The sequence below is a fragment of the Cygnus olor genome, chromosome 7, assembly GCF_009769625.2.
Source record: "Cygnus olor isolate bCygOlo1 chromosome 7, bCygOlo1.pri.v2, whole genome shotgun sequence".
Classification (NCBI taxonomy): Eukaryota; Metazoa; Chordata; class Aves; order Anseriformes; family Anatidae; genus Cygnus; species Cygnus olor.
This window is the reverse complement of record NC_049175.1, coordinates 20,926,456-20,953,438: the sequence shown is the minus strand read 5'-3', so window position 1 is coordinate 20,953,438 and position 26,983 is coordinate 20,926,456. Positions and strand designations below refer to the sequence as shown.

Here is a 26,983-nt window from a genome sequence, read left to right as displayed (position 1 = left end):
GCAAAAAAGCTGTATCAGTTGTATGTAACTGTATCAGTTACATCCAGCAACATTATTCTTTTTTCCTTTTTTCTTTTTTCTTTTTTTTTTTCCCACCATAGTAAGACAGACAGAACTATTAGAAGGGACAGAACTTAAAAACTACTGAAATGCAGTCCCTTTTTCTCCTGCCCAATGGAAAAGCTGTCCTGTTGCTTTACCTTGGGCTTTGGAAAATGGAAGGACTGACATGATTGGGAGAAGGAACTGCAGTCTCCTTCCCAGCACATGCCACCCGTCCATGGCAGTTGCTGCTTTAAAGTAAATGTGTCATAAGCATAGATTTTATACAAGTTTATACCGAATTTGCAACATATTCTTAGTCTTTGACAACACATAATTTTCAATTAATCTAGTCGGAACAATCAGAACAATGCCATTGGCTATGAAAGCACAGCCTCACTGAATTTCAAAAGGGATGCCTGCTTAGAAAAATGTTGTAAGTTTTTGTGTTAAATTCTGTTTTTCATAGCTAAGAGTCTACTGAACTATTTCTGTCATCTGTTTTTTGTTTGTTTGTTTTTTTACAGGCAGCACGAGATGACAAAAGAAAAGGCATTTCCTTTACCAGTGAACTCAAGAAGTTAACCAAGTCAAGTAAGCAGTATCGGGGATTTATATCACCACCTCTGCAAGTGTTGCCAGACAGTCCACAGAATAAAGACGAACGGTCTGCATGCAGTTTGACTTTTAGCGACGTTATGGAATAGTAACCTCCAGTGCCTACAGCATGGTCTGTTCAGGTATGAGATATAATTGCTCAAAGTTAGACTCAATTTAGTACGTAAATTACAAAGTATTTTTTTCAAAGTTGCAGTTGGTTAAACCACAGAAAGGCCACCGGAGACTGACAGAACCCTAAAAACCTTACTCATTGGTGTGCACAGGCACAAAAAGATCAGTAAAATCTCCAGTTATTTACTAGGGCATTAGATACAGTGAATCAGAATGGTGCGAAGACTGGAGTTTCACTCACCTTCTTTGCCCATTTATAAAACAAAACTAGAATGCTGCATACAGCTTGATTTTACAGTATGCATTTTAATCAACTAGCTGTGCTTAATTATCACTGTCCTGTTATTCTTTTGCTGCTGGCCAAAGTAAACAAAAATATACAGTAGAGATTTTGTTGTTAGTTGTTACATTACGTGCATATAATAAAATCATTCAGATTGATGAGCTCCATTTTAGCTAAAACAGGTTTATAGTGGTAATGTCGCTCTCTCTGCAAAATTTTTGCCAGAAATGTTTGAACATTTTTACTGTCCTTTCTGTAGCTCTTCAATTTCTTCTTGCTTGACTTAAATAACCAATGAAAGGCACAACATAATACTGTACCGTTTATATAAAGACAGTACATCTAACTCGCCCGCTCGTTTACACTAACCAGATATTTGCATAGTGCTACTGCAGCATTGAGCTCTCACCAGAGAAGCTACAGCTCATTGTAAATGAAGAATAAATCTGTTGAGTGTCGATAATCCCATCTCACATAAAGTAAATTTAAGGAGATTGTATTTCTTTTTCACTTGCTTACACTTAGCTATTGAAACATTTTTGACATGCACTGTCATGCTATTGCTAAATCATCATACTAACAAAATTCAAATAATATGTTCATTTGCAAAATACTTCAACTATGAATGGATACGTTTGCTGTCTTCTTTCTAGGTGACTAAGGCGACCCTAAGTCATCACAACAAACTGAATTCAAGAAAAGCAAAGTAAATTATGGATAAATCCCAATCACATTCCCTCTTCTTCAGCATTTGTTCTTTCATTTTTCTGAAAACTGGAATTTACAACACTGAATCCTTCTGCAGTGCCCTTGACGAAATCTGCTGTGGTCTGAACAGGTCAGCAATTGTTTGGCCTGTGCTTTAGATGCTTAATCCTGGCAGTGCTGCTGGATTAACATCCAGAATTTGGGAATGCTAAATGGGATGCTAGATTGGAAAGCTGCCTGTCAGCTATGGGAAGATTCCCCTCTTCCCCTGTATCTTCACATCTGCAGATTCTTGATAGGCAGATGGAGAATTTTTCTTGGACTATATGTTGTAAACAAACATGTCATTACCCTCTCTCCCCACTTTTAAACGAAATATTATTTTAGCTAGTTGCCTTCAGGGAAAATGAAGGCAGAGAACCAGAGTGCTCTCTTGTGTGTATTATATTAAAATAATGCACTTTTACATAAAGATTCCTGTTAAACACTGTGTTTAGTGATTGTAAAGAGATTTAAATATGCTGTAACTTCCTTGGCTTATCAGTTTAACTTTGGTGAATATACACAAAATGCTCAAGTTATTTATGGTTTATCTACTTTAACAACGTAATGTACAATAGCTAAATACACCTAACTGATAGTGATACTTTGACAAGGAACAACGTTTTCTTCTTATAAATTCTAGTTTTCCAGGCCTGTGTTTAAAGAAAGAATATTTATTATCATGTTCCAAAGTATGTGTCATTGTGTAATATATTTATCATATACTACCTTTTTAGAAACTGCAGAATTTCACCCCTCTCTGTCTTTAGAGGAAAAAAATGTTTGAACTTTCATGCTTGTTTCTTTTCAGCACAAGAATTTTAATACCCAAAACTGACCAAATTCAAACAATATACTGAAAAATGTAATTAACACTTCAAAATTATGAATTCAAAATACACTTTTCCATACAGTAAGGAAATGTCTATAGTTGTTTTTTACTTGCCTGTTAAACCCAGAGAGTATAACCTCATTCACTATAACTCCTGCCATTTTTGTTTACATAGAAACACTGCTATAAAGTTTAATGTTTGCTGAATTCACCTTTTGGTATTTAAGTTAGTTATGGTTGTCGTTTTTTTTTTTTTTTCTCTCTGGGAGTTCTTAATGTGCTTAAATAGTTAAAATAATCCATACTAAGTTAAAGGGGCACAAATGAAACAACTGCTGAAATCACCCATCCCTTTGATTTCCCATATGAAGTTTATCTGTCGTGAATAAATTGCTCTGCATGTTTTGTCTCCCTACAGCAACCCCTGAACCACGCTGAGTTAGTTGGTGTGACTAAATTAAGAAATCCATGCATAGAGAGACTGGTTCATGCAATCAGAGCTTGCACACCAACTTTAGCACTCAAGCATAAAAAAACTGCTGCTCCTCAGAGAGAAGCTGCATCAGGAAAAGGATAAAACTGCAGTGCAACTGAACAGTGCAACTAAAATGATGTTTACTTTTGATAGTACAAGGATGGAAGGGAAAGAAGTTACAGGTGGTATACCTGAGACAACAACCTCCACCCCCCATAATTAGAAAATAAACCAAAAGAAAGCAGAGCAGAGTCATTAACTTCATTAACTGACTTATAAACAAGCAGACAGAACCTACATTCTCTCACCAGATTCTTTTGAAGTCTGACTACACACAACAGAGAATTCCTATAAATTAGCCATTACCAAAGCAACAAGTGCCCCCTGGCGGTCATTCCCAACTTTCAGGAAAAACAGCCACAGACTTGGTCAAATTTCCCTGTAGCGTATCCTCCCAGAAGCCACACACTTCCCACTCCTCATCCTCAGTACTGATGTAGCAAACCAGCAAATTGCATTTCAGCAATCATTATCCAACTCAAAAACCCAAACAACTCCTGGCTCAGCCTCTCCACTCAGGTATTGTCCATTCTAACAACAGAAAGAGCCCCTGGAAGAATAAGGTGTGCTCTCCCCCTGCCCGCTCCCCTGGTATACACATGATGCAAGAATGATACTGCATAAAAATATGTCAGAAGCTAAGTACAAATTATCCCTAGTTTTATATGCCTAGTTTGCTTTGAAATACTCTGGAATTACTGGGAAATACCCTACTGCACAACTCAACTAGTGCAACAGGTTTGTTTCAATGTTAATATCATTCTCTCTGTTATTTTTAACACAGTAGCAGTAACGCAACACAATATTTTTTCTTTCAGTGCTTTGAGGCATTTTTAGAAGTAATACTTTTCTATAGAGTTTGTCCTTCCTTACCTGTTCGGCCTTTTTTGTTCATTTTTTAAAGATATTTAGCAACACTGAAAATAAAATTCTTACCATCACTTTTAGTATCACAGTAGTTTGGAATGCATGCTTGCTCCAACACAGGAAGTTGTTACAGCCATGTCATCATCCACTACCGGTTTTCTGTCACACAGCTTTAAAAAAGAAAAACACTTGGGAAATTAGGGGGTAGCAGTAGCCACGTCACAATTGTAAACACTAGCCTAAAGTCTAGTGGCAATTTAAAAACAGCTCTTATATACTATGTCTGCTAATATAGTAATTCTCTAGTTGTGGGAGAATTTTATTAATGTAAGTCTTACTTATCAGTCGAGGTCTAAAGCTGCTTTTGCTGCTATTTGTCACAGTGAAACAGAACAACAAAATATTTGGCTTTCTATTATGAAAAGTCTTAACAGGCATACAGCTATCTGTAACTTTGTAAGGCTAATTATACTGTTCCAGTATATTATTTTCCAGTGAACATTAATGTACACATATCACAATCTCAAGTTACGGAAAGCTTGGTAAACACATGAGTGAATTGTCTGTTGGATGTTGTTTTTGTTGTGTTTTTTTTTTTTTTTGCTGTTGAAATGTGGTTCATTTTTGGTGCAGTTGGAAATGAAGAGCATGCTTCCATTTGTGCTGGCTCCAAATATCCTACTAATGAAAAATGTTGAAATGAAAACTTGAAGCATTAAACAGGTCTGGGTTTTTGTTAACTTTTAAAAAAGCCCAGTTAAATAGATTTCATGGGCTGAGTTATTAATTCTAACAGGAAACTTTATTCTACTTAGCCACAGATGATTTTCTTTCTACAGGAATACTTGTCCACACATTCCTCTGACAAGGCTGACAAAATAACTTTGTCCCTTTCTGTGCTTTTGGCTGGGTGTGGACATCAATTAGGAAAATACATTTATTTTCACATTACAAACTATTTACAGGAAGCAGCTTCCAGGATAAAGTCTGAAAGCCAGGAATGTAAATAATCAACACCTTCCAGACAGAAGCAGTCTCTTAGTGGTAGCAGGACCAACAGCGAACAGTTTACAGGTGGAAATCTCACTCTGTTGCATGTTGGCCATACGGAAGTATTTTCTTTGATACTATTTTAAAACCACTGTTACTTTTCTACCAGCGTCTTCTACTTTCCTTGCATAGTCAGGGCTGCCTGCAGTGCTATGACTGGATGGGACAGAAGTCCAGGAGCCTGGCCTCACTGCAATACTACTCAATTTTCAGGAACCAGGGCATGCCAGGAGGTCTGAAGGGTTTCCTGTTTGTATGTTACTGATCCCAAGTTTAACAGTTAGAAGAATCCGAAATACTATCTCTATTTTAATTTTTAAAACCTAGTCATATTTTTATTTTTTATTGATACTATTGAATATTACTAGATGAAGGATCTCAACAGGCATCTTTTCAAAGCGGTCTGCTTCTGCAAATCACATGCTTTCAAGAATAAAGACTTACTTTAACATGGACATACCTAAATACGTCAAGAACGCATTCTCTTAAATTAATGGTTTGTCTTTAAAAGAGAACTTGCTGGTAGGTTTACATTTCAGTGACATGTTGAATTTGCAGCTTCTGAAACTGAACTGCCCATTCTGTTCTAGCTCTCTGAATGCTACTAAGCTTCAGGTAACATTTGTTTTTTAATCACTGGCTGTTACTAGTCCACTATAAAACTCAGTTTACTTTTAGGGTAGCCAGCTAAATGTAACAACGGTGGAGTTTTTTTTCTGTCTGTGATAAATATTTTGTAACTCCAATATACATTTGGCAGAGTTAGCAAATTAAACACAGAAATAAATAGCAGTGAATAGATTTTGCTCCGATACTCATATAAAGTATTTCAGAATGACTTACTAATTAGTTGTACACTCATCTTCCACTTCCTCTCAGAGTCTATCAAAGTATTCTAACAATGCAGCATCACTATGTGCCAGTCTTTAGATTGTCTGGAAACTATGTAAAATTAACAGTTTAAAAAGTGACTTTCCACCTATTTTCTCTCTGCTGACTTGAAGAATAAACTTGTATCTGTATATGTTGCAAAAAAAATAATGGTTTAAGATGTTGACTCTTTGCTTTTGCCTTCCTGAACTGACAAAGTATTGGCTAATGGCACTCTTGGAATTTTTCAGAATTTATGCCACATCCGTATTTGCAATCACTTAACAGCTGTTTAGAACTACACAAAACCTATGGGAATGGCAACCTGAACAGACAGAAACACGTGTATTACCATCAGTATTATGCAGACTGTTTTGTAATCCCCATAGTAAATATGTATTTTCTAACCCATTAATGGACAGATGTCCATTGAAAAATTGCAATTTATGTTTAACCACTTGGAATTTGGTCCACAATTCTGATTAACACTAAAAATACACATTAATATCAAAATGAATTATTATAAAAGAAGCTGAGAACCATAAATCAGGATAAAGCACTAAATGCCCTAGAGAAAAATAAATATTTTATACTTACTGTAAAGAGGTCAGCGACTTGAACAAAAGCTTTGAAAAACTTTATTACAACACACATTATCACATCATAGACTAAATGCTACACCATATATTAGCTGCCAGCCAGGTCAGCCCACCACACTGCCCAACAGAATGGAATTCATAGAACATCAATTATCATTCTTCACTTATTTAATATATTTTACTTACTGTTTGCAAAGCCAACATGCAGTTGAAAATGGATTCTAAAACATCAGACAATAACTAATATTCGTGTAACGGAGAGAAAACTACTTCCAAGATTAAAAAGATTTAAAATTCTTACCTTCAATTTGTCCAGTATTCTTGATAGCGGTGGTTTACTGAAGATACTGTTGTAGCATTGCCAATTATGAGGATAGCGCAGAACTGGAATGTGGTAATCTTGATTTGCTAATGAATACTGAGATTTCAGTGGAAAGAAACAACAAAACAAACACCAAAAGCAAAATCATTTCAAGACATGAAAAATGGTTAGGAGACATCGGAATGAAAAGAGAAAAAAATGCAACACATATGCCAAACCTGCAGCTATCTTAAACATCAAAGAACTCAATAGTATGTTAAAATTTCCAAAATATTTATTTATCCACATAACCCCATGTTTTCTCAGAAATACACAGATGTACACTCGATTACAAAAAATTAGGAAGTATATAAACAAAAGTACTATAATGCATGGTTTCAGACAATTTTAAAATGATTTGGGTTTGTATCTTTTTAAATTATTGATGTGACCATTCATTGTGGTTGCCAAGCCCTGAGAACATAGGCTAGATGGTTACCTGGAAAGGCCTCATAACTGTAAAAACTGCCACTATTTTTTGTTTTCTTGTATACGCAAACAAAAGCCTACTTGAAATCATTTAAAGATGAGTGGAAATTTCTTTCAACCGATCTTTCTCCATAATTAAGAAGCCAACTGAACATGACTGATAGATCCATTTATGACAACGATGATTCCTTTAAGTGTTTAGCAAAATCCAAGTTTTTGTGAATAACAGTCTTGCTGATGTGTTGTTGAAGCTCTTCACTTAGAAATGATTCCTTTTTTGAGAATGTATCCTGAAAATTACAGAAGATTAGTTACATTAATAAACAAGGCCAGTATAATGTTTTCAATGGGTATCTTTAATTATCAGTCCTGTTTCTCATGCCCCTGGTCATCTCCTAGACCAGACCTGTAGAACTATCTGCCTACTGAGGTCTGGCCTGCTGGTAAGTTTCACTTTGATGGCAAAGAAGTCTTATGTCCTGCAGTCCTTCAGATACTCGTGGTTTTGGTGAGGATTTTTGTTTGTTTGTTTTCTTTTGTTGTAAACTGGTTTCTAGAAGAATACCTATTACACATAGCCACAGCTTCCAGCTCTGAACAAGCTTACACACTGCTCCTGTTCAACACACCTTACAAAAATAAATAAAGCATCTCTGACTGAAAGATGAGTGAAAGCGATAATGGAAGCAGTAGATTGAGAATCTGAGAAAGGAATGCCCTGACCCCGCTGCCTCAGGAGATTCCTTCCTGCTGGAGCCAGATCTGGAAACCTCCACACTTCCCTGATGCTCAGGTGAGGAAGGTCACCCACATTATTTATAGCTCCCTGTTAAAGTTTTAACACTCACATACTCAAGTAGTTTATGCGCTCGAGGACAAATGAGATCCTCTCTTTAGCAGTGCACAGGGAAAGAAAACTCCACTTTAGAGCCTGTGTCAGCAGGAGGGAGGTGCTGACAGACAAGAGCAATATGACAGAAAAATTTGCAGGACAGACAAGGTAAAACTTAGATACTGCCAAAGTTTGTTAAATGAGTCAAACAGCCACAGAGTAAGCAACACAAACTAATTTCCCAGGCATAACCATTATAACCATCTAAGTCAGCTTGTTCTATTATTTTCTTCCTTTGCTTCTGCCTCCATAAAGAGTTTATGCATTTCCTTATTCAAGTCCTACCCAATCTCTTTCCTATCTGCTGTTCCCAGCCTTGTTCTAACAGAACTGCTGATGTCCTAACAGGACAGACACATCAAGATGTCATTATAAAAGGACAGAATAACTACACGCAGCTAAATTTTCAGAAGAAATTGAAAAAAAAATGTGCTGAAGGCTTTAACTGACATTACTGAGTTAGAAACTGGAGGCACTGCCAAGGTTAATGGGTTATAATGTTTTCTTTAGGAAGAAAGAGAATTAGTTACCTCTTGTTAGAGGACACACCACACACTGAACATTTAATGGAGGTTGGCACGTGGAACACATCCAATGCTGAAGATCTAAAAAGAGTTCACCCTTTCTCCTCTTCATACATTAGCTCTTCGTTCAAATTTGCACTTAAAAGCTACAAACTGACACTGACAAGGATCATTGTCCTGTACTGCATCAAAGGCTCTGAGAATCCAGCTTTCCTGCCAACTATCAACACTGGGGAGACAGCTGTTCTGTTGGTTTTTTTATTACTGCTTTTTAAACAAACATTAATTTATTGGTACGGAAACAGACAAGAAACCTGCACTGAACCACTGCAAAGTGCAAAAGTTAAGTAAAACTGATACCACATGCATCTTGCTATGTTAACTGATGCTATAGGAGATGGAACTATTCATACAGCTTTTATTCCTTATTTTGTAGTCAGTGCTATCTTATGTTAAAAAATACTTGACTGAGAAAGTACACAAACCAGAAAGCCAAACTGAGAGTGCTATGCCTGGGCACTACATAAAGAACCTGCAAATACTGGTTGTATTGGTACATCATGTGGTCAAAAAAAGGACATGGAAAGACAGTACCTTTCTTCTGGGTGTTGCTGATGGAACAGGAGGATTGAAGGTCATTCCTTTCATATTGTATGCCTCAAAAAGTTCTGTAGCAGGCCTATAGCAAAATCAGTTTCCACAGGGAAAGAAAAATGTCGTTAGATACACTTCGAAATAGTATACCACCAAACCAAGAGCAGCTTGTCCCCCCATACCATTCATACCCTTCCTCCATGCTTTAAGTGAACTCCTCAGAGTAATGAACATCAATTGGAACCGAATGGAAGCCAACCCCTTGGAAACAGGGTAAGTAAAATATGTCACAAATATGCCATTTCCCAGAGCAAGGACCAAGGACCATCAGATGATGCATGCTGGTACCAGCTTCAAAACAAAAGGTAGTTCTTAACATAATGAGGTGCGGGCTCATAGAACCCATACCAAGCAATGCTGTATTTGCAAAATGTGTACTTTGGTTCGAGGGACATGGACCACTTTTGAAAAGTCAAAAAAAAAAAATCCAGATATCTTGCACCATGGGAAGAAAGCATGCTGCACTTGGAGATTTTTTACTCCTGTCACAGCCTGGAAACAAGCCTCAAAAGATATTTAAAAACCAAAAATTAAAATAAAAAAAAAAAGCAGACAATTTTCTGTGCTAGCAGAAGAATAAAGAGAGTGAGTTCTGAAGAACAGAACCTTTTAATTCTATGGATAATTAGTTTTAGGTGTTCTTTTAACACAGTGTGAGCAACTGCTTTGCTAGGGCACTATTTTCAAAAACAGAATCACAGAATCACAGAATGGTTTGTGTTGGACGGGACCTTAAAGATCATCTAATTCCAACCCCCCTGCAATGGGCAGGGACACCTCCCACCATACCAGGCTGCCCAAACCCCCATCCAGCCTGACCTTAAATGCTTCCAGGGATGGGAACCCTTTGACAACTCACCTTCGGCTCAAATCAAGCGAAAGAGCTCTGGAGCCTTCATCTGGAGCTCCAACAGCAAGGTGAGCTGCAAATTTCTTCACTGTTGGATGATAGTGCCTCTGAAAGAAAGGTAGGAAGAAGGCAGGTGAGTAAGCGATAAGAGGTAACGTATCTACCCATGCATTCTCCATTTATTTTGATTCCAGTAAGATGTGAGGCTCTCCTGTTTTAGATAGAGAAACTGGGCACCCCAAAATCAGTCAGTTTCTAATGTTAAGTGAATAAGAATTAAGTCATACATTTATTCACTAGTAACTGTCATGCTGTGAGCAAAATTATCTGCTGTTAATATAACTCCTCGCAGTAGGCAGGAGAAAGGGCAGAGGAAACCCTCGCCACGCCCCAAACCCTAAACACTGCCTGGATTGACAGACTGAGGTGTAAGCTGCTCCCTGCTAGAGCAACTAGGAAGGCTAGATCAACCAGGAACTTAACAGATTGAAAAAGTTTCCAAAGGAGTCTTAGTAGGCACCCTGCAGTAAGACCCAGTGTGGTACTGTCAGGCTAAACCCACAGGTGATATGTACCATCCTCTTTTGAGTTTCTTCCTTCCCTACACTACCATGCTGCTGTTCCTCTCTGTAGTGAATAGGCTCACGTGGGCCAGATTTGACTGATAAGCCTGAACAGCTCTGTTCTTCAGGTATTTACTGCTCACATTCCCAAATCATGCAGCTACTCACTAACCTGTAGTAAATGCAGCTCCCACAGAGCTGTGTTCTGGGCATTGCAATGCTCTGGTTCATCTAGTTCTGGGAGATAAGCTCCACTGCCTTGAGATTCGTTGTCTAGTAAGAGGTCCATCTTTGGGAATGTCTAGAACACAAAGAAATGGACTGAGTTGCTTATATTACACATCCAACTATAACACAGTTAACTGAAGTCCAGGATTCATTCCATGTTATTCAGCCTTTAAGAATACATATTTAAGGATGCTCTGTCTTCATCATTCTTGCTTAAGATGCTTCAAAATATTTTGCACAAAATCAGTTTGTCAAAAAATAGCCCTTAACCAGTAAGCAAAAAATTCCAACAATTAAAACTTACTTGCATTAATACCCTGTTTGTTGCCAAGATCCCAACACTGGAGTTTGGAAGTACATGAAGAGCAAGCGTGGCAAGTCGCTTCAGGAAAGCGAGAGCTCGCTGCTGGGAAACTTGCTTTCTCCGCTTTGCAAGCATGACATCCAGGCACTGGAGCACAATCTTTATGTCATCGTTGGTAGCACCTCAAAAGCAGAATTTCATACAAGGAGTGAATAATCATGTCAAGGAACATAAAACTAGATACTCTGCTACTGACTGTACATCAGAACCTGAGAAACAGCATGAAAGTCCAAAAGGTTCTAACACAGCACTGATGTGTAACACAGGCATAAACATTCACCCCTTTTTGGTAAAAACAGCTTTGAACAGAAAAAATGTATTGTTGCTTCTGTGCTCCTTTCTAAGAAAATATTTATTCCATCAAAAAGTCTAAATAGCAGTTAGTGTTTTAACCCTACATGCACTCTTTGCATCATCTTTTATAAATTGTTAAATGGTGCACAGATGTACACTTTTGCCCATCCAGAACAGTACATTTTTTTTCTCAATCTTTCATCCTTTGTCAATACAAATTCGTGAAGCTCATTAAAATATGAATTTCAAACTTTATGAGTATCTTTTTTCATAACTATTCAGCCTCAGAATGATTAGAAATTTTAGATTAATTAGAAAATTAGAAAATCAGAAATATAAAACAAGATTTTAGAAAAGAGTCTAAATTAGAAATTATTTTTTAAATATTAGAAAAATTAAGAGATTTTTCTCTGTTAAGAGAAAAAATTAGATAAAATAAAGATTTAAATTGCCATTGAGAGAAAGAGCTACAAGAAAGTCAAAAAACTTAAGCTGAGGACAGGATAAATGCTCATCCAAGATCCCATACTTAGCATTCACTAATGAAATGACATGGTTAGAACCTGTTAACATGTATTGCAATAATAATTCTGGTATTTCTATTGCAGTAGTGCAATGTGCAACTTGAGAAAAACTAGGTTAAAAAAGACTGCACCCTTTTCAGAATTCACATATCTTAAAATAACTGTAGTTTGTTAACATCATATTAAGGTTATAATACCAAACAAGCAGAATAAACATGATGTAGTTAGACAATACAAGTAAGAATCTGGAGTTACCTGCATGTAGGCTGAACAGCGTCTTGTAAAGATGTGTGTAGAATTTCATCGGATCAATATTAAGAACATCACCTATCAACATAATCCCAAATAAAAATGTTCACTCAATTTATCAGATGATACTAGACTAAAGTATTGGTTTTTTTGAAAGATCTCTTACCTTGACCAGAGAGTATATGAAAAGCACTGAGAATGCAATGAAGACTCTCCCGATAGCTTAAGTCCTAAGAATAAAAAACTGATTCAGTACACAAAAGAAGCTAATTTTAAGAAAACTTTAAGAAAACTAAGCTCTACTTACCCCAGATGCAATGAGAGAATGAAGAACAATCAACAGGTCATCAAAAAACTCCACATTTATGAGGTGGGCAAACCTTCAATCAAAGAAATTTATTTTTACGCTAGAAATATTGCCTGCAAACTAATCTCAAAGCATTTTGACTTGCTAAAATCCACACCTTAAAAGCAGAGCTAAATCAAATGCTTAACATCTGTCGTCTTCCCATACGCAGACAATTCAGCCCCCAACTGCTAATCACAGCTCCTCGATAGCACTAGAGACATGCTCAGGTTCTTCACGAAGTAATCAGACAAAATGAGGCAATCACATCCTACCCTGCTGGGTTTGCATCCCATCAGTGCTGTTGTGGCAATTTCACATCACATTGAAATGTTTTTAGAAGAGGTTGAGTATCTCAGCACAGAAGAATTCCAACAAATTCAACAGAGACAGTCTTCTCTCATTGCTTAGGGGAGTCACATGTCCTTTAAGCACCTTATGCCTTCTCTAACACATACAAAAGAAGTTGGATTTGGTTCTTACTTTGCAAGACCTTCTAGCACAGCTGGCAAAAGTGGAGACTTCTGAGCTTTCTTCAAGATTCTAAAGTATGTTAGAAATACAACGTTCAAGGTTTCTGTGTGCTGATGGAAAGAAAACAAAATAAATAAGTAGGTATGAAAAACAGACATTTCTAGTTCACTTAAAATTCCACTGAAAATGCACATAGTACTATCGTACTCTGTTCCTGGGTACACTGAAAAGGCTCTGCTTACTAAAATCTTGACCTCTAGCACAGGCAAAATGTCTGTAAGCTGCCAACATTATCTAGAGGTGTGGAATGCTGACAGTCTGGGATGAAGGGGAGACTCCTGGTTTCTTGGTTGGAAAGGGATTAGGAGATCCTACTTTGCAAAAATGGGAAAATAATTTCTAAATTACTTACCAACTTCAGTTTCTTTTCTTTACTTTCTGAAGCTTCTGCTTCCAGGAGTTCTCTTTCCAACTTCTCTTCTGCTTTTTTCCACTGAAAACATAAAGTTGATTTTAAGTAAACAAACATTCCAGCAGACTAAATGTTTCCAACCAGCCTGGATATTCAGGTTCCAAAGATACCCAGCAACCAAATCTTCCGTGCTTGGTTAGTACTTAAGTCATCCTGTGATGTTACAGGGTAACCAATTTAGGTATATTCCTTCGCAACAGAAATGTTAGATTGCATGTATGATTAACACCCCGAAGACAATCAACACAAAGAAGAGAACAACATTAGGAAGATAATTAAATTCTCTATAGAACCTCGTAAATGTTTCTAGTGTAATGCAAACACTAATCACTGATGCTGAGAGTTACCAACAGCAACAGAAGTACAATTGTTAGAACAAATTCCTACATAAAGCCACTGAAGCAGAGCATTAGGAAGCACAAGTCATACCTTTCTCTGCATTCTTGAAAGATTTTTTCTTTTCTCTTTGTAAGTCATAAACTTTTTCTTTGGTGCAATGTCTTCAGAATCTTTCTTTAATTCTACTTCCTTAATTCTTAAGTGAAGGAAAACTTTTAACACCTATAGTAAAAAATAAATAAATACATAAAATGAAAAGTAATCCACAACAAAGGAATGGAGAAGTTAAGAAATCCTGAATTCCATACCAGCTTGTGGGCTTTGCTGGTCACAGATTCTTCTGTTTACACCCCTCATATTCCTTCCCGTCTGTATCACTCATCTCTGTTCCCAGTTCCTTCCCCAGCAACGTTAATTTCTATCCATTCCTCCACTTGCCTCGCACTTCAAGTCTTCCTGCTTGATTTAATCTATGCCTCTACTGGGATCTGCTCTTTTCCTCCCAGTGTTTTTCCCCTGCCCCATATCTCTCTTTTTAACCCCTTCTGGCTCAGACCACTCCTAATCTTCCTCTGTGTTCTGGCAGAATGACAAAATTCTACTTGTCCATAGCCAGCAGCTGCACTACTTTTAACTTTCAGATTTTTTTAAACCACTGACAGAAGAAAATTGTGGAGTACAACATAAAGACTCTTACCTCAGGTCTGACGTTGTAATTTCTACCCTTCACAAGGCCAGAAATGACCTTAACCACACCGAGTGAAGCAAAGCCCAACTTGTCTTGTTTAAAGAGCTTCTGAACTGCCTCACAGCACAATTCAGAAATCTGAAAGGTCAATTCAAATTTTTCTATTAAGTCAAATCGATGACAACAGGTAACTGGTAATACTGATGTTATTTGCTAATTACAAAGTGGGTGCACCCTGTAAAACAGTGAAAAGATACGGCCGCAAGATGTGGAATAAAGCTCAGAAATAAATTATTTTTTCAAGCAAAACAAGAACTCTTCTCCCAGTCGGAAAATCACTTACTGTTTTTGATGTATCATTCATCAGTGGTACAATGAGAACAATGATGTTATTGTGGAAGTTGAAGTGGGGTAAGGCCACGAGCAGCTCACATAGACACTTCACTGCAATCTCTGCTAAACCTTTATATGCTTTTAATGAGATGACGTTGCTTTTCTTCAACTTCCTTTGTTTCCAATCTGCACAAAACAACATTTTTAGTAATTACTGTTCGAAATGTAGGGGATCTTCTACATATTCACATTTTTAGTTACTGCAGGCATTTTTACAATTATATAAAATCCTACTTGCATGAAAGACAGGTGTGGTTTGCATTCAATCAGAGGAGGTAAACTGTGATGCTGAAAACAATTTTGCATTTACTTCAAAAAATGGAAAGTTTCGACTGTACCTTTAATAGTTTGTTCCAGATTTTCCAAGTAAAATTTATACTGGCTTACAAGGCCTTCTTCAAATTCTCTCAGTTTCTGAGTTTCTTTTTTAACCTGTAAACATAACAGAAGTGAAATTTTGTTTGGAGAGCTGAAGACCGAAATTAGCCAGTGGTGCATTAAAAAAAAAATAGTATCAAATATCTAAGAAGTTCTTTTCTTCTTAGGTACAGACATTCTTGGAAATGTATTAAAAATAAAATATTTCTATATATATTCTTGTGCTCAGAGGGCCTTTTCCAACTAGGATTATTTCATTTATAGGGACTAAAGTGAAATTTGGAACATGATGTTATTTTAGAGCCATGACTAAGCCACGCTGCCTATATTCAAAACACCCAAAAAAAAAATTGCTTACAAACAAGCGCCAGAAAACAAGTTATTCCAAATTTGTTCAGCAAATTATGAACACATTTCACAGAAATCTGCACCAGTGAGGTGACAATGCTGTCTAATTCGCTTTCTTTCCAGCTCCCTCAGTGAAACACAAAAAAAAGAAAAAAAAAAAGTGTAACACACAAAGTGTAACACAAAACAAAAAAATTTCAAGGTTTATGATGAAAATCACCCAGGTTTGGTATACTAAACGTATAATGTTATTTTCCTCCATTACCATCAGAATGTCACCTGGTTATTGAAGGAGGTCTGTAAGAATTAAAGGTTCAAAACAAACACCTCTGCCCCAGAAGTGTCACAGTTTCAGAATTTCCTTAAGTGCTTGTGCATTTGTCACCTTTTGCTCAAAACCCTAAATTCATATTAAAAAATCAGTATTAGTATTTGGCATGATTTAAAAAATAAATAAAAAAAAAGAAGTGTTCAGAAAAAAATATGGAAATAGAAATTAAATACAGAAAAAAACTTGGTATTTCACCTTAGTAGCCTTTTCTGCTTCAGTCAGAGGCCGAATTTTGTAAGAAGGCACAATATCTTTGAATAGCTCCATCAGAGAAACCATGACCAACTTCCGAACAATCACAGCCACGTTAGGATCCTGTTCCATCAGCATGGCGCGCAATTCCTTCACCTTTTTAATCTGATTGAAAAAAGGAGGCTGATGAAATCAGCTGGAGATCACCCTTTAAACCAATTGACAAGTACAATGTACACTTCAGCAAGCTTGCCACAGGAAATGTGCCTCATTTTTAAACACTAGAAAAAGAAAAGCAATTAACTGAGTAGCTACTCAGACTCTACTTAGCACTGCATAAGGAACCAAGAAGTGCTACATAACCCACTAAAGTGGATAATTTGGGAATGCAGTAGTTTGAGAATTTCAAACTATTATGCCATTACAAGCTTAAATAGAATTATAGCAAATTCCTTGTATATACTAAGACACTGAGAACTTCTATATACAACCCTGAAATCAGAGCTGAAATAGGGGTTATGCTTAAGGAACAACATCGTTTGGATAGGAAATACCACAGACATTATTAAACCTATAATCACTAGTATTTAGGATCAAATGACTCCTGACTAGAGCAAATGCAGTTACCTGGACCTTCACTTGATTCAAATCCTTTGTACCAACCTACAGCGACACTTTCACAGTTTGCAGTCCTCTGGGAGCAATGCAACACTGACATTTTCCCTTGTTGTACTGATGTATTTTTCTGCTTTCACTATTACTTGGTCACTTCCAATCTTTATCTATTGACTTCCTGCACAACACAGGCATACATATGTGTGTGTTAAGTAAAAGCTACCTACGTTGTTTTCTGGGTCAGAGAGAATGGCAGATGCTAAGGCAGCAATGTGCATCTTCCTTTCCTGCAGCTTTCTTTTCCTTTCAGCAGCCATTTCCTCGGGAGTGAGAACAGGCAGGGGTTCTTCACTGAAGTCTAGCACAGTATGTAAGAGTTAAAAAGAAGGGTCACTGGGGAAGCCACTAACAAATACCATATTGCAAACTACAGTTCTAGATACTGCACTTCAGAGGGGCTATAACCCCATGCAACAATACCACATGCAGTTCCATGGTAAAAGCAGTTTTAAGAATGACTCTGGTAGAGCATGTAGTAACCCAGAGCTTAATTCTTCATCCACTTCTCAACCTTATGCATGCAAAAAGAAATGGACTGCATCTGTTTGAATCTGTAAATATTATTCCCCAAGTACAGTGATAACATATAAACTCAGCACATGATCGCAACTCTGCCAAGAAACTGCAGTGCCCTGCAATCTGCAGCAAATTTTTCACCACTCACTTTTTCTTTTAAAAGTACAATTGATATTTGCACTTTCTGAGTATTACTTTGCTATGACTATGTCCTTCCTCAACTTCACATTACCTTTAAAGAATAACAGCCCAGAAGTAGTTCTGCAACTGGTATTTGAATATGACTGTTAACTGGATAATGAACTGCAAACCGAAATCTGAATTTCCTGGTATCTTGATGTTTGACGTTAAATAAAAAAAATCCAAGGCAGTGTATTTTCAAAAACCTACGCAAGTCCATGTCCTGAACAGCATTTCAAAATGATCTCAGAATAATCAATCCAGAACCACAGCATATATTTCTTAGGACTAAAATTTCCCTTCTCACTAGTTAAGATGACACAACTAATATAAAGAACTTTATGTTAACGTCATATTATAACAAACGTTATATCGTATATTATTATTATATAATTACATCGCTAAATATTAAATGATTATATAATAAAATAATGATACTAGTTCCACATGAAAATCAAAATAATCTTAAAGAAAGGGCAGTTCTGAAGCCAGCTGTAGAGAGCTGTTCCCTCAGGTCCTGGGATCCTAGCAGGTAAGAAAGCAAACTGACTTGCTGTTATGCTTTGGGAGTAGCATGGTAATGAACATATTCAAAAACACCCTAAACAAAATTCATTTAAATTACAAACTTCCTTTGGGAACGGCAATGGACTCTTCATATCTGCCAGTGATCTGGAAATATATATATAAATAAATATGATGCTTTATTACCCTCTGCTACCTCCATTTCTTCTGCATCTTCTTCATCTTCTTCAACATTGAGAACTGCAAAAACAGAGTGTCTATGGTCAAGCATGTGATAAACACTGTGGAATTTTGAAAAAATAAATATTTTGAATATTTTGTAAATACTCTGATTCCAAAACCCAACTCTTACCTGGCTTTTCCATGGTTTGGGGAATAATGCCACCTTTGTCTTTGATGGGGAGAAGATGGATAAGTTCTTTTTCTGGTTCTGTCTTCATGCGTCTTGGCATCTTCTCGTATTTTTCAATCACACTTTCATGTTTTCGTTTCTTGATGTGAACAGGTTCACTGGAAAATACAAGGTAAATTAAATCACTTAACCATCTAATTAGAGATGAACCATGTATGACAGTATACTAGCTGGATTAAGTGTCCAGACCTAGAAGAACAAATAATGGCTGATCATATTGGAATCAATATCAAGAGGAATGTTCAAGTGTATTCAGTGTGGCAACACCAGTCACCACTCAATCAAATGACGTTAATATGGATCTACATAGAATCTTTGAATTCAGGACAATACAGTACTTCCCATCCTTTTTTTTTTAGAGGAAATTAAAACGTGAAATGAGCAAAGACAAAATGAGATTTATTTAATCTAGCAAGTCAGCCAACTTACTTGCTGAATATTGAAATGTTTGCACGAGTATAAACACACACGCAAAATGCTCCCGTTGATTCTGAATTTACAAAAAATAATTAAAAGTTGTAACCTCTTATAGTGCAAGTACACCTATGAAGTGTGTTATCTGTTTATCTTATTCATAAGCTAAAAGCCAGGGATGACAAATCACCTTCTCGAAGGGAGTCAACCAGTCATTTTTAATAGGAACACTGCTTTTGGTATTTTAAGAGGCACTGTTTCAACTATGGAGCCGTGAAGGACTCTGAAAGCCCTGCACTCCAGAGGCTGATAGGCTTCAGAAGGAAAATCACTTGTATCCAAAGTAGCTTTATATCACACAGTCACCCTACACATGCATTGTAAGGTCAGTACCAGCCTCTGCTTTGCTGTCCCTGTGGAGATCAAACATTTCTTATGTGCTCAAATTCTACTCAACAAGCAAACCAACTTTACACCTGTGACTGATCTGTTCAGCATGAAGAAAATACAGCTCTTTTGAAAACAAGGGAAATTCTGGGACACACCAGAGATTTGGAAAACCTATTGCTAGCTGATGGTTTTTGAGATGGCACAGCTCGCATTCATGTAGCAGTAAGGTACTCGAGGGACCCTTCAAAGTATGGCAACAGTGAACAAATCAGATGAAGTTTGCAAAGATAAACATTGTTCAGAAACGTAATTTCTGCCCTAAAATATGGAAAAAAATGTAAAAGAGTAAGTAAAACAAAGAGTTACAAAGCAGAAGCTATTAGGATCTCAGCACAGCCTACCTCTCAGCTAGGCCAGACTGCTGTTTTATCTGCCTCCCTCCCACTGTGCTTTCCACTGTATGAGCAGCTAACCTGGCACAGCTAAGGCTCGCTGAAAACTTAGCCCTGAGCAGTTCTGCCATGAAGGACTACACCAGCAAGCAAGGAGGACTGGGGCTCTGCTGTATTTTTTTTTTTTTCAGTTTGAGGGATGCTACTTGTCTTGGAGTCAGGGACCTCACAGGAGCGAACACTGCAGAAACAGCATCCTAAAGGTCAGGCAGAGCAGGTGAATGTACTGATATACCTCACCACATGAATACGGAATGCACCGACAAAGGAAACACTAAATGAACTGCAAAGGAACACCAGACTTAAAGTGACCTCCTGATAAACGTGTTACATTACATATAAAACCAACAAAGCTGAATTACTACAAAAAGTAGGTACCACAATAATACTCACGTAGAAGAAATATCTCTGGTTAAAAATGATGCTTTTTGAGCCAAATCTTCCATTAATTTCAAGTCATCTTCATCCATCATGTCCAATGGAAGCGCATCATCTTCCTCTTCTTCTTCCCTTTTTTCAGCTATTTCAGAAACGATATGTAAAAACTCAGATCCTGTACATATATTCACACTTGAAAACCTAATGTTGCCTACACCTGAGAGACCATTTTACACCTTACTTCAACTCTGATCTCCTCAACCTTCATGCACACGTTCATGTTTCCCCAGAAAATTGCCCCTTTGTTGTGACACTCAGTAATGATTAGAGCAAACACATTTCTACCATCTCCAACTGTCAGATCTTGTTGTTAAAATGGCTAAATTTTCCACAACTCACATTTCTTTCTTTTAAACAAGAACAGCAAGTATTTGTGCACAGTAAATAAAATGTCCTTTTCTTGAAACATAATTTTACAATGTAAACCAGCAGAATATTGGTAACACGCGCATCTTTTCTTTGCAGAAACAAGTTTGAACACTTACCAACATGTTTTTTCTTGTATTCCTCCAATGGAAAAGGTTTTCTACAGACAGCATCTCTGACAGCTTGCCTAAGCTTCTTTTGTTCTTTTCGATACTTCTTAGCAGCACTCTGCTGCTTGTACTGCTTATTCTTTAACTTGTTGTCAAGTTTTAGTTTACTAGTTCTCAGTAACTTGCGAAAGCTTGGAACTCGCTTTGTGTTTTTTCTCTAGGAAACAAACAGAAAACTACACGTAACTGACGCGCTCACATCACAGCCTTTGTGAAATTTAACGTTGTTAGTTCTGCTCTCATTAAGTTTGTGCTTCTATCAGCGCTGAATAAATTGTTTCTTTCAAACGGTATCATCGGTTAGCTCCACATTTACCCAAGTGCATTAAATTTATGATAAGAGAAGCGTGAAGAACGTTTTATGGAACCAATCTTTGACAACTCCCAAGCCCCGTGCCCATCCACGTTCAATCACAAAACGGACACGAACACTTAAAGCACCGTAAATAACTTGCTCGGGCACAGTTCTCTGCCCCGCGTGCTCCCGAGCACCCTGCCTCCTTTCCCTACCGCAGTCGGGCCTGGGACTCCTGTCAGAGGGCTACAGCTCTGGCCAGCGTTCTGCTGCAGCACAGGGACCCGTTTGGATACCACCGCGGTCACAAGGGCCCCAACGCCCCGATGGAGGCGGGCAGCCCCGTGCCAAAGCCTCAGACCGCTGCGGGCGGCGGGAGGGAATGGGGCAGAGCCGAGGGGCACGGTCAGTGGGCTCTGACCGGGGACGTTTGCCCCTTCCCCTTCCAGAGCTCAGCGCTGCGGCTGCAGGGACGGGGGCAGCGGCCCCCGCCCGGCTCGGCGGCTTCTCCCTCCCTCCGCGTCTCAGCCCGGGCAGCCCCGCTCCGGGACGCGCCTGAAGGCTCGGGGCAGCCTGCGGCTGGCCGGGTAGCGGTGCCTGCCCCGCTTCACCACAGCCCCGCAGCGCCCCGGGCGGAGCAGCCCCCACCCCGCTCCGCCATCCCGCCCCACAGCCCCGCGGCCTCCTACCGGCTTCATGGCGGCGGCCGCGGCGCGTGCGGTGCCGGCGACGGAAGCTTTGGGCCGAGGCGGGGCCTCCCCGCGGCGCCCCGGCCACAGCGGCCCCTGGCGGCGGAGGGCGAGCGGGTCCCGCCTCCTCCCGGCCCCCCCGAGGAGAGGCAGGGCCGCCCGCGTAGCTCCGCCGCCTTTCTCCATGACTAAATACGGCAGGAGGGCTCCACTTATCCAAAGATAATAATAAAATAATAACAATGAGTCCTGTACTAATCAAAAAAACCACGGCGCAGTTCTGGTGTAAGTTTTATTTACACAGGAAGTGTTACTAGTGGTCTTAAAGGAAGGCTTGATCCTTCTATTTACAATTATATACAGATTTATACTTGAAAAGTAAGAAAACTGTACAAGATAACACAAAAATATAAGACAAATTGGATCCAATTAAAGTAGTGAATACATAAGTTAAGAAAAAATCTGACATTTAAATTGCAAAGTGTAATGTTATGAGTAGTATATATGTAGTTTTTAAACCAGATAGCAACGTAAGTTACACCACACTAAATCTTTACCCCAATTATGTAGACTCTGCTTCTGAACACCAGACAACCAAAAGCCTCCTGCTCTTAAAAACACATAATAATGGTAATTTCAACTTGATTTCCACATAGGGACCAGTTACAAAATCCACATGTAAGGAATTTATTTACATTAAATATTAGCAAAAATGGACCAAAAAAGAGTGCAAGTGCTCCTCACCTGCAGTGCTATCCATTTTAGATTTCCAACCCCTACAATCAAAAGTTGTTGTACAGTATCTTTGAGAAAAGGAAGTGTTGAAAACAGCCGCTGTGACACATACAATATGACATTTTTCACAGCTAAAAAGATGTTAAAGAACTAAGTATCACTAAACCATATGCTTTTGGGATTTCAGTATTGCACACTAACAAGAGAGTTTCAAAAACTATTGTCGGCATTATTCTGAAGTGTTAAAAGTGGACGTTCCTTTGACAATACAAAGTCCGCAAATAGCTTTGTCAGTTTCTAGTGTTTACTATTACATATATCTTAGTTGGAAATGGCTCAAAATAAAACTTCTGGTGGCAAAACCCTTTCACAGAATACCCACTCAATTTTTAAGAAGCTGCACAACCAATACACCAAAACAAATGCTTAACACCACTCGTTTTGAAAGCTGTACACTCTGAAAATAGTAGCCCTGATCTTACCACTGTTTAAAATTAACAATTTTTGCTTTAACAGGTTTGGGCACAATACTTCCACAGTTCCTGAGTTAATAATGTTTGCCCAGACTGAAGAATGAAGCTGCAACTTAAAAAAAAACAAACAAAAAACCAAGTAAATAAGACAATACCCCTTCTCAAATTTTAACCATCTTGCACATAAATATACCAAACAACCTTATTTGGTCCTCAATGCTTTTAACTGGTTAATTTTGGAGGTATTATTTGTACCAAAGCATTTGGTTTGGATAGCAGTTTTGGGGCCTTAAGATTTAGCATTTCCCTCATCTCCCCCCGACCAAAGTGCCTTTGTGGTATTTGTAAAAAAAGTTATGCCTCAAAATTTTTTGTTTTAAGTACCAACAGAAGTTATTACAAATGTTTATTGCATTGAGCTGATTATTTTAAAGTATTAAATATGAACTCCCCCACTTCTCAGTTTCATGTGTTTTAGTATTCTGCGCGAAAACAAATCTTCCCATGAAATAAGCTAATACTGGCAAAAGGGTGAAGATTTCACCAGTTCATTACTCCACTGAGAGCTGTATCATTTTTCCTCTCACTTTTCACACTTTTCTACAGTGGTTTTCCACACAAATGATGTGAAAACTCCTCTGTCATCAAGTGGTTTTCCACATTTTCGGTTGACCTCAACATTAAAATGATTAGCTTTTCAGTGCAGGGCTATGGTTCTTGTCCCCTTCTTTGTTGTCCTTCATCAGTGAGGCAAACACCTGGAAATGCAAGTTATTTAATGAATATAAAAAGGCTAGTCTTACAAAAAAAGATTAATTTTAACCACCACAATATTAGCATGGAAACTCATTTCTAAAATGAGACACTAGGAAATGAATTACCTCTAATCCTTAACAAATTCAGAAGTTTTTTCCTGTCTTAGGAAATGGACCATAATAAAAATGATAAGGAAAAACTGATCTCATGGATACGGGAAGATACAGTGAGGTACAGCATTCCCAAGTCCTCCTTTACTTCCCAGCTATTCCTCAGAACTCTGTTTGCATCTGGAGTTGAGCCAAGAACACAAGCCAATTCTTCTGCCAAACCTGACTACTTGGCTCTTCTACTTTAGCGTGGGTTTTGTCAGCAGCAGTTCCAGTCATTTGTCATACAGGTATTTTCCACCAAAACTAGGAAGAATTCCAGTACAGTGGATGGAAGTGGGAAGATTATTTTAAAGGTCCTAACAAAGCTGTATGGAAGAGATTTATTTATTTCAAATGGGTTTTATTACAATTCACTTTAGACTACATTTGGGTCAGTTTCAGATAGAATGTGGTTTAAACATTCATCTGGCGTACTGTCTTGTATTAAAAGCTAGAGATTCTTCAGCAAATATTTTAATGCTCTCAAACATATAGTGCTCAGTTTGTTTTCCAAGAGGGGAAGAAAAAATAATTCTCAATGACAAAAATCTGAGATTCTCCTTAAATACAAACCAAAACGCATCTCCCATCAGAGGTAAGTCTAAAACTAAGTTCCACATGAACAGCATTACCCACTGCTCTGAAGTCAGACATGCTGAGTCACTCAGAAGTGCCCCATGTACTCATGGGCTGACATGAGCCCCTGAGTTTTGATATGTATATCCAAGAAACTCACCTGTGCCCATTTTTTGTTACTATTCTGCATCTGAATAGCTGCAATACAACTAAAAAGCTTTTCTGATGTAATATCTTCTGGAAGTTTCGTTAGAAACTGTGCTATATGAATAAAGTCCATCTGTAGGAGAATATCTTCATATAACCGAAGGATTCCTAACCCTGTCCTAAACAAAAATTCTTCCCCATCTCTACAGAAAACATCCCAGACACGACAGGCCAGATCAAGTGGTAATGACTTGCTGTAGAGTGTAAAAATCCTACAATTGAGAAAAAAGGCACAGTTAAAAATTTAACCTGTTTCAGAAACATGAAAATACATCCTCCTTTAAATCTGTTATATTAATAAAGAACAACCACATGACAAGTTACTTCACATGTTCTTATTTGTCCACATTTCAAAGATACAAAAGTCTCCAGTTTTTCAAGTCAGAATTCTTATTCTGAAACCCACCTCTTCTCAAGCTACAGGGAATTCTCCATTACAAGCCACATCCTTTAGAAAGCTCTAGCTTACAACATCTAGTTACAAACATCTTTACATTCAAATGGTGTCACATAAATACTTAAGACAAAGATTTTAAGTGCAGAACTTGACCCTTCCCATTATTTAAGTCATACAGACTAACAGCTCTGTTCATCATTTTTTAAACTAAAGCTAGAAATCACCTCAGTAGAAGACCACATCCCACTGATAGGAATTCAGCAACTATATTTGGGATACATTTTGAATTTATATTCATGTTAAAACTCACTAAAAGGTAAAGACAGTCACTTTTTTTTTAGTATCAAAGTCCAATTGTGTTTTTTTTAAATCGATAAGTTTATTTTAAGAATGCATTCATTATACTAGGGCAGAGCATCCAGTCTGCTGTATGCACCATATTGTAAAATCCCACTTATAAATTTGTAGTGGTTCTTGTGATCCAAAGCACATATTCTGTTTTGCCTTTATTTCTACTGGGAAGTGGTTCAAGAACTGCAGAACACCACCACCAGCTACCACCACCTCTTCTACTCTCCCTTCCTAAGAGGAAGCTCTCACTGCCTCAAGGCCATTTTCAGAACATCAGCAGGAATAAGAATCTTTATTTCTCACAGATAATCAGAGGCAGAGTAATCTAGGATTTTGCAGAGCAGCACTATTTCCAGACCATATATACACCTCTTATCTATCTGAACTGTGCTGCAGCACACTCCTGGCTCACTGCAGTTATTGTATAACCTGCTCCTGCTGAGACTTACTGCTTACTGATAAGCTGCATCTTAGAGCAGAAGTTCTTCATTCCCAAGTACTTGGATGACATGCCATTTCTTTATTTAATTCTATCCAATTCAATTAACACTATTAGAAATTTCTAACACATATAATAATCCTATGTGAACCGGATACTTATGCACACACACTTCGGAAGAGAAACTCAGTATCCGGCAGCACTACAAACACTTGAACGATACCTGCGTTATTGGCTTCCATTACAGGCACATACCATTGTTCAGTACTCTCTGCTTTAGGGCATTCATTACTTAAGGGTATTCACTGTATTTCCAAGTTTATCCTTTCCTGTACCAGGTCCTATATTTCATCCATCCTCTGCTTTGAAGTCTATATTCCTATACTCTTACTTTCTTCAGCAGATTATGCTCATTTCATCAAGTCACTTACAATCAAACAGCTATGACGTTGTAGCCTCCTCTCCTCTACTTATGTTATGCATAGCTGACTTACCTGCAACAATAAAAGCCCACAAGATTCTTGTGTCACATTTTCTGTCTAAACAGATGTCCCTCCTAATCCCAGAGTCTATAAAGTTTGAATCCTGCCAGAAGAACTGCAGCTGCACAAAACAGTTCATCTGGATTTCAGGAGACCTAGAAAGCTGAGGTACACAAACATCTAACAAATGCTTTTCTTACGCTGTATTGCTGAAAAGAGCTATAGCAAAATTGAAAGTGTTCCAACAGTTGTAAGATTCAATTTGCTATGTTCTCTGAACTCACCAGTCTATCAAATATATGTCTGGAGTAAGACTGTATGATTTGAAATGAAGAAACAATTTGGGAAGATTTTCTTCAAAGAATACTTCAAAGGCTGCAAAGTATTTCAGCATCTGTAGGGATAGTAAAGCACCACATAAGCAGTCATCACAAGAAAGC

At 37.9% G+C, this 26,983-nt stretch overlaps 3 protein-coding genes across 8 annotated transcripts in view; 1 reads left to right on the top strand and 2 right to left on the bottom strand.

Annotated features, from left to right (window-relative positions):
• Positions 1–2,721, top strand: part of PLCE1 (phospholipase C epsilon 1) — a 154,804-nt gene extending 152,083 nt beyond the window's left edge. For all 4 annotated transcript variants that reach the window (XM_040563384.1, XM_040563385.1, XM_040563383.1 and 1 more), the window contains 2 exons: positions 570–782; positions 1,711–2,721. In XM_040563384.1, the coding sequence (XP_040419318.1) occupies positions 570–749 (180 nt within the window). In that variant the 3' untranslated portion in view covers positions 750–782; positions 1,711–2,721. The remainder of the gene's footprint in view (positions 1–569; positions 783–1,710) is intronic.
• A 4,420-nt stretch (positions 2,722–7,141) lies between these two features.
• Positions 7,142–22,073, bottom strand: NOC3L (NOC3 like DNA replication regulator). Its single transcript, XM_040563386.1, has 21 exons — positions 21,976–22,073; positions 20,941–21,148; positions 20,411–20,537; positions 18,702–18,859; positions 18,536–18,589; positions 17,296–17,426; positions 16,457–16,618; positions 15,543–15,636; positions 15,155–15,330; positions 14,821–14,949; positions 14,214–14,345; positions 13,725–13,805; positions 13,322–13,422; positions 12,800–12,872; positions 12,659–12,722; positions 12,499–12,570; positions 11,366–11,547; positions 11,006–11,134; positions 10,280–10,377; positions 9,361–9,445; positions 7,142–7,640 (listed from the first exon to the last, which is right to left on the bottom strand). Exons 1-21 carry the CDS (start codon positions 21,982–21,984, stop codon positions 7,521–7,523), a joined length of 2,385 nt encoding a protein of 794 aa, XP_040419320.1. The 5' UTR covers positions 21,985–22,073; the 3' UTR covers positions 7,142–7,520.
• Positions 22,074–22,253: 180 nt separating this feature from the next.
• Positions 22,254–26,983, bottom strand: part of TBC1D12 (TBC1 domain family member 12) — a 42,337-nt gene continuing 37,607 nt past the window's right edge. For all 3 annotated transcript variants that reach the window (XM_040563619.1, XM_040563616.1, XM_040563617.1), the window contains 3 exons: positions 26,828–26,937; positions 24,828–25,086; positions 22,254–23,941 (listed from right to left, as the gene is read on the bottom strand). In XM_040563619.1, the coding sequence (XP_040419553.1) occupies positions 23,873–23,941; positions 24,828–25,086; positions 26,828–26,937 (438 nt within the window). In that variant the 3' untranslated portion in view covers positions 22,254–23,872. The remainder of the gene's footprint in view (positions 23,942–24,827; positions 25,087–26,827; positions 26,938–26,983) is intronic.